The following is a 7,436-nucleotide window of genomic DNA, read 5'->3' as shown; positions in this document are numbered from 1 at the left end:
GCCACTGATTATTTGGATAAATTAGGATTTTGCAGGTGTTCATATCTTTCACATTTTGGAAGGGGAGGGGACATTTGGCCCCTAGACTTGCCCGTAACTTGCAGAAAGAGTGTGTGGGAGGGAGCTACCGCCCTGCTTCTGCTACTCGTTCTAGTATCTTTTCCGACACGTTAACGAGCATTTGACTCAATTTAAAAAAATTGGGGCAAGTGAGATTAATTACGCAGAAAACGGATCAAAACAGACTGCAATAAGGAGGGACTTCCTGGACTTGTCCAATAAGAAACACTATTTAGATTTTAAAACATTTTAAAACATTTTCTGTTAACCTAATGAACACGATCCTGAATACACTTAAAAACAAATGGCCCGAGGCATTCATGGCACAAACATTTTGATTGAATGATCAAACATTAAATACCCAATAAATATCTGCTTAAAACTTCACTCATGACCGAATGAACCTCGATGGACAGATACCTGAAAAAATGCAGACAAAACAGCCTTTTGAGGTATCTAATACTCTCACTGCATCTCTCGTCCTCCTCCATCTCCTCACAATGTCTACATATCCTTGAACCTCTCACTCTATACTCAGTGGCTCCCGTGGCCTGCAGTGACTGATGGGGGCTGTAGTTTCTCAGACTTCCTGTCTTTGGCTTCTGTGTCAGAGGCTGAGTCTGAGTCCTGGGCATGTTGCTGCTTCATCCACATGTCACAGTACAACCCTCCCTTAGCCAGCAGCTCATCATGCCTGGGAGGGGAAAGTGGAGAATATGTAGTTACAATGGGGACACACAATCACCATTAACATCATCGCCAAGATGTTCCCACTATATGGTTTTGAGAATAGGACTATAGTGTGAGAAGCATCAGAAACATTGGCCTGTCCCATTCTTGGCATTTACATACATTCTTTAGATGTTTGTTTCTTGACGAGCATAAAACAATATTTTGATTGGAATAGGCTTGTGGAGTGTGCAGAAATAGAACAATCACTCTTTCAACCATTCCCTCACCGTCCTCGCTCTGCTATCTGACCGTCACTTAGAACAAGAATCTGGTCGGCACCGATGATGGTCGACAACCTGAAGACAGACGATTCACAATCAGACTAAAGACAGATCCAAACCACATAAACTTAACAGAGGGGTATTAGTTGGTACCATAATTGAGGAGGACAGGCTAGTGGTCATGGCTGGAGTGGAATGGTATCCAATACATCATGATGCCATTCCATTCGCTCCGTTCTAGCCATTATTATGAGCCATCCTCCCCTCAGCAGCCTCCACTGATCCTAATGTATGGGTTCCCTTTATACATGCATTTTTGTCCACCTGAGACCCATCCCTTACCTGTGAGCCACGACGATGGTGGTCCGATTGGAGCACACTTTGGTGAGCGACGCCTGAATGTTGCGCTCCGTCTGTGTGTCGAGAGCAGATGTGGCCTGTGCAGAGGGAAAACTTTATGAGATAAATTACATGACAAAAATATTCAAGTTCAGTGAACTTGTATTAATCCACTGTAACACAATGACAGGAGGATCAGTGGTGTGGGGGCAAACATTGGCCCTCATCAAATACGTTAAGAATGCATCCTTGCTTCCTCTCGTCCTTGAAGAAATATCTGATCTGACATGGCTGGACTGGTGAAAGCTAAGTGATAGAGCCATTGTGTTCACCTATCAATTTGTGTAAGCTCAGGAGAGGAGGGAGGAAGTGTGTTTTTAAAGTATTTGAATGCTCCGGGGTGAAGTTTCTCCTAGGTAAAGATCTAGGACCAGCTTTCCCTCCCCAATCCTAAACTTAGCCAAAAAAATAAATTTACAAAAATGAAACTGACCCAAGATCAGTGTCTCGGGGCATCTATTTGAACACGGTCATTGACCCTTCTGGTGGCCCTTCCTGAAAGTTTACCTCATCCAGCAGGATAATCTGAGGGGCCTTGAGGATGGTCCGGGCGATAGCCACCCTCTGCTTCTCCCCCCCGCTCAGCTTCAGACCCCTCTCGCCCACCTGGGTGTCGTATCCTGGGAGGGGGACAGACAGAAAACACAGACGTCACTCACCTCATACACTAACAATGCACCTGGCAGCTACTGTGTGAACGCCGCAAAATCTCCCCACTTGTTTGAGGAGATTAAGATGTCAAAATTATTCTGCAAATGTGGTTAGTAAATTCAAACCCTTAAAACAATATTGACACCCATAAGCCACCTTCACATTAACTACAGACAGAAATATAATGGCAACATACAGTTCTGGTTTCCAGGCACAGATTAAGCCTAGTCCTGGACTCAATAGAGAATCTCCACTGAAATAGTGTTTTAGTCTAGGACAAGGCTTAATCGGTGTCTGGGAAACCAGCAAAAGAGGCCTGGTATTTCCATACCTTCTGGGAACGTCTGGATCTTCTCGTGAATGTCTGCGGCGATAGCCGCCCCTCCACTTCGTGGTCGCTGGCAGAGATTCGTCCGTAGCGGATGTTTGTCGCGGATGTTGTCGTTGAAGAGGACCGTGTCCTGGGGCACCACGCCGATGTGGGCACGCAGAGACACCTGCTTCACCTGCACCCAGATACCAAGAGGCTCAGAACACACTATATTAATACAAGGTCAAGTTCATTAGGACACGCAACGGGAAAAACGTTTTCAAACGTCCTGATAGTTTTTTCTTAATTTGGTGCCTAATGAACACGACCCAGGTGTATCATATTAACTATACTGTATAACTGAACCAGAAGACCACCAACATATAACAAACAATGTTATATACAGTGCATTGCGAAAGTATTCGGCCCCCTTGAACTTTGCGACCTTTTGCCACATTTCAGGCTTCAAACATAAAGATATAAAACTGTATTTTTTTGTGAAGAATCAACAACAAGTGGGACACAATCATGAAGTGGAACAACATTTATTGGATATTTCAAACTTTTTTAACAATTCAAAAACAGAAAAATTGGGCGTGCAAAATTATTCAGCCCACTTAAGTTAATACTTTGTAGCGCCACCTTTTGCTGCGATTACAGCTGTAAGTCTCTTGGGGTATGTCTCTATCAGTTTTGCACATCGAGAGACTGAAAATTTTTCCCATTCCTCCTTGCAAAACAGCTCGAGCTCAGTGAGGTTGGATGGAGAGCATTTGTGAACAGCAGTTTTCAGTTCTTTCCACAGATTCTCGATTGGATTCAGGTCTGGACTTTGACTTGGCCATTCTAACACCTGGATATGTTTATTTTTGAACCATTCCATTGTAGATTTTGCTTTATGTTTTGGATCATTGTCTTGTTGGAAGACAAATCTCCGTCCCAGTCTCAGGTCTTTTGCAGACTCCATCAGGTTTTCTTCCAGAATGGTCCTGTATTTGGCTCCATCCATCTTCCCATCAATTTTAACCATCTTCCCTGTCCCTGCTGAAGAAAAGCAGGCCCAAACCATGATGCTGCCACCACCATGTTTGACAGTGGGGATGGTGTGTTCAGGGTGATGAGCTGTGTTGCTTTTACGCCAAACATAACGTTTTGCATTGTTGCCAAAAAGTTCCATTTTGGTTTCATCTGACCAGAGCACCTTCTTCCACATGTTTGGTGTGTCTCCCAGGTGGCTTGTGGCAAACTTTAAACGACACTTTTTATGGATATCTTTAAGAAATGGCTTTCTTCTTGCCACTCTTCCATAAAGGCCAGATTGTGCAATATACGACTGATTGTTGTCCTATGGACAGAGTCTCCCACCTCAGCTGTAGATCTCTGCAGTTCATCCAGAGTGATCATGGGCCTCTTGGCTGCATCTCTGATCAGTCTTCTCCTTGTATGAGCTGAAAGTTTAGAGGGACGGCCAGGTCTTGGTAGATTTGCAGTGGTCTGATACTCCTTCCATTTCAATATTATCGCTTGCACAGTGCTCCTTGGGATGTTTAAAGCTTGGGAAATCTTTTTGTATCCAAATCCGGCTTTAAACTTCTTCACAACAGTATCTCGGACCTGCCTGGTGTGTTCCTTGTTCTTCATGATGCTCTCTGCGCTTTTAACGGACCTCTGAGACTATCACAGTGCAGGTGCATTTATACGGAGAATTGATTACACACAGGTGGATTGTATTTATCATCAGTCATTTAGGTCAACATTGGATCATTCAGAGATCCTCACTGAACTTCTGGAGAGAGTTTGCTGCACTGAAAGTAAAGGGGCTGAATCATTTTGCACGCCCAATTTTTCAGTTTTTGATTTGTTAAAAAAGTTTGAAATATCCAATAAATGTCGTTCCACTTCATGATTGTGTCCCACTTGTTGTTGATTCTTCACAAAAAATACAGTTTTATATCTTTATGTTTGAAGCCTGAAATGTGGCAAAAGGTCGCAAAGTTCAAGGGGGCCGAATACTTTCGCAAGGCACTGTACATCATCTGCTAACAAGGCAGTTTGTCTGGGAACTATTTTTGTGCAACTGGGCAAATTACTCACCTTAGAGATGTCCTGGCCATCGATGCGGATGCATCCCCCCTGGACGTCATAAAAACGGAAGAGCAGGCGAAGGATGGTGCTCTTACCACACCCTGACTGGCCAACCTAGGGATGTCAACAAAGACACAAACTGTTGAGAAGCAAGAAACATCTGTACTACACATGGTCCAGACACAAACCATCCCATGACTGATAGAGAGAAATCAAACACTGCTCAAGTGTGCGTAATCTCTGGGTAATGCTCGGAAGCTTCGAATCCAATCTTACCAATGCAACAGTCTGGCCTGGCTGCACAGTGAATGATACGTCCTTAAGGATCTCCTTCCTTAAAAAACAAAAACACACAGAAGCACAAAATATATATTTAATAAAATTGTACTTGTCACAAGCGCCCTAATAATACAGGTGTAGACCTTACTGTGAAATGCTTACTTACAAGCCCTAAAACAACAGCGCAATCTTAAGAAAAAATAACTGTAAGTAAAAAACAGATAAGTAAAACATTTTAAAAACTATTAAACAGCAGCAGTAAAATAACAATAGCGAGGATATATACAGGGGATTCCGGTACAGAGTTAATGTGCAGGGGAACCAGTTAGTTGAGGTAATATGTAGGTAGAGTTAGGTAGAGTTAAAGTGACTATGCATAGATAATAAACAGAGAGTAGCAGCAGCGTAAAAGGGGGGGGGGTAATGCAACTAGTCTGGGTAGCCGTTTGATAGGCTGTTAAGAAGCATTTTGGACCTAGACTTGGCGCTCCGGTACCGTTTGCCGTGCGGTAGTAGAGAGAACAGTCTATGACTAGGGTGGCCGGAGTCTTTGACCATTTTTAGGGCCTGCCTCTGACACTGCCTAGTATAGAGGTCCTGGATGGCAGGAAGCTTGGCCCAAGTGATGTACTGGGCCGTACGCACTACCCTCTGTAGTGCATTGTGGTCGGAGGCAGAGCAGTTGCCATACCAGGTAGTGATGCAACCAGTCAGAATGCCCTCGATGGTGCAGCTGTAGAAACTTTTGAAGATCTGAGGACCCAGGTTTTGTCGTGCCCTCTTCACGACTGTCTTGGTGTGTTTGGACCATGAGTTGTTTTGTGGTGATGTGGACACCAGGGAACTTGAAGCTCTCAGCCCTGTCGATGAGAATGGAGTTGTGCTCGGTCGTCCAAAACCTGTAGTCCATTTAGGCAGGTTACCTTAGTGTTCTTGGGCACAGGGACTATGGTGGTCTGCTTGAAACGTGTTGGTATTACAGATTCAGACAGGCACAGGTTGAAAATGTCAGTGAAGACACTTGCCAGTTGGTCAGCGCATGCTCAGAGTACACGTCCTGGTAATCCGTTTGGCCCTGCGGCCTTGTGAATGTTGACCTGTTTAAAGGTCTTACTCACATTGGCTATGGAGAGTGTGATCACACAGTCGTCCGGAACAGCTGATGCTCTCATGCATGTTTTAGTGTTACTTGCCTCGAAGCGAGCATAGAAGTAATTTAGCTCGTCTGGTAGGCGCGTGTCACTGGGCAGCTCGCGGCTGTGCTTCCCTTTGTAGTCTATAATAGTTTGCAAGCCCTGCTACATCCGACGAGCGTCGTAGCCAGTGTAGTACGATTCAATCTTAGTCCTGTATTGATGCTTTGCCTGTTTGATGGTTCGTCGGAGGGCGTAGCGTGATTTCATAAAAGCTTCCGGGTTAGAGTCCCGCTCCTTGAAAAGGGCAGCTCTATCCTTTAGCTCAGTGCAGATGTTGCCTGTAATCCATGGCTTCTGGTTGGGGTATGTGCGTACAGTCACTGTGGGGACGACGTCATTGATGCACTTATTGATGAAGCCAGTGACTGATGTAGTGTACTCCTCAATGCCATCGGAAGAATCCTGGAACATATTCCAGTCTGTGCTAGCAAAACAGTACTGTATCTTCATCTGACCACTTTTTTATTGACCAAGTCACTGGTGCTTACTGCTTTAGTTTTGCTTGTAAGCAGGAATCAGGAGGATATAATTGTGGTCAAATTGCCAAATGGAGTGCGAGGAGAGCTTTGTACGCATCTGTGCGTGTGTGGAGTAAAGGTGGTCTAGAGTTTTTTCCCCCCTTTGGCTGCACATTTAACATGCGTGTAGAAATGAGGTAAAGCAGATTTAAGTTTCCCTGCATTAAAGTCCCCGGCCACTAGGAGCGCCGCCTCTGGATGAGAATTGTCCTGTTTGCTTATGGTCTTATACAGGATACATGTGCTCGTAATTTGTCTACTTTATTATCCAATGATTGTACGTTGGCTAATAGGACCGATGGTAAAGGGAGATTACCCACTCGCCGTCAGATCCTTACAAGGCACCCAGACCTATGTTGCCTATCAAAGGAGAACGCTGGAACTACCACAACTATAATTATTCATCAAACTGTTTCTGAATCAGTCTCTGTGTATAACCTAAAAACATTTCATCAGTCCAAACAAGACCTAATATAATAAATCAAAATCTTAGGACTTACCCGTCAGTGTAGCTAAAGTACACATTCTCAAACTCCACTTTTCCCAGTTTATAGAGAAGGTTCCCTGCATTCACCATGTCCTTCACCTGAAGAGAAATGAAGATAAAGCACATCAAATTACAAAAAATGTATTTTCCATAATGAAATGCAAAGATTAGATTCTGACACAGGGATAATCTCAATGGTTTGCTTGCGTTGATGTGACTTTGGGTGAACGCCTAATCAGTCAAAGCAGCGCTACATACCCTTATAGAGCCATCATGGAGTGTTTACTAAACTACTCCGAAGACACTCTCAAAACCCAATTTAGCGCCGGGCTGTTTAGCAAGGATACTGCAGGAGCCTCTATGGAATCGACAGACCCTTCCACCGGTGCAAACAAAGGACTAGCGGCACGAGCTCGCTACTGCGCCGAATCTCGAGAGTTTCATTTGCTAGGCCCTATACACTCTGACATTTTCTTTCAAGAACGGTTACTCTTAAAT

The 7,436-nt window shown here is 44.3% G+C and overlaps 1 protein-coding gene across 1 annotated transcript; it reads right to left on the bottom strand.

Annotated features, from left to right (window-relative positions):
• Positions 1 to 291: 291 nt before the first annotated feature.
• On the bottom strand, positions 292 to 7,039 carry LOC109906647 (ATP-binding cassette sub-family B member 6, mitochondrial-like). Its single transcript, XM_031838081.1, has 8 exons — positions 6,952 to 7,039; positions 4,735 to 4,792; positions 4,468 to 4,572; positions 2,395 to 2,569; positions 1,920 to 2,032; positions 1,356 to 1,450; positions 1,020 to 1,088; positions 292 to 754 (listed from the first exon to the last, which is right to left on the bottom strand). Exons 1-8 carry the CDS (start codon positions 7,026 to 7,028, stop codon positions 595 to 597), a joined length of 852 nt encoding a protein of 283 aa, XP_031693941.1. The 5' UTR covers positions 7,029 to 7,039; the 3' UTR covers positions 292 to 594.
• Positions 7,040 to 7,436: the final 397 nt, after the last annotated feature.

Source organism: Oncorhynchus kisutch, linkage group LG13 (genome assembly GCF_002021735.2).
Source record: "Oncorhynchus kisutch isolate 150728-3 linkage group LG13, Okis_V2, whole genome shotgun sequence".
Lineage (NCBI taxonomy): Eukaryota > Metazoa > Chordata > Actinopteri > Salmoniformes > Salmonidae > Oncorhynchus > Oncorhynchus kisutch.
Note: the sequence above shows the minus strand (reverse complement) of the source record. Positions and strands in the feature narration are given on the sequence as shown.

Bases quoted from the DNA above. Each gene is read 5' to 3' on its own strand.
- LOC109906647 (XM_031838081.1), bottom strand. From the start codon at position 7,028: ATGGTGAATGCAGGGAACCTTCTCTATAAACTGGGAAAAGTGGAGTTT. The intron at 2,570-4,467 runs GTGAGTAATTTG...ATCTGGGTGCAG, and splicing joins ATGGCCAGGACATCTCTAAG to GTGAAGCAGGTGTCTCTGCG. The intron at 1,089-1,355 runs GTAAGGGATGGG...GTCTGTCTTCAG, and splicing joins ACCATCGTCGTGGCTCACAG to GTTGTCGACCATCATCGGTG.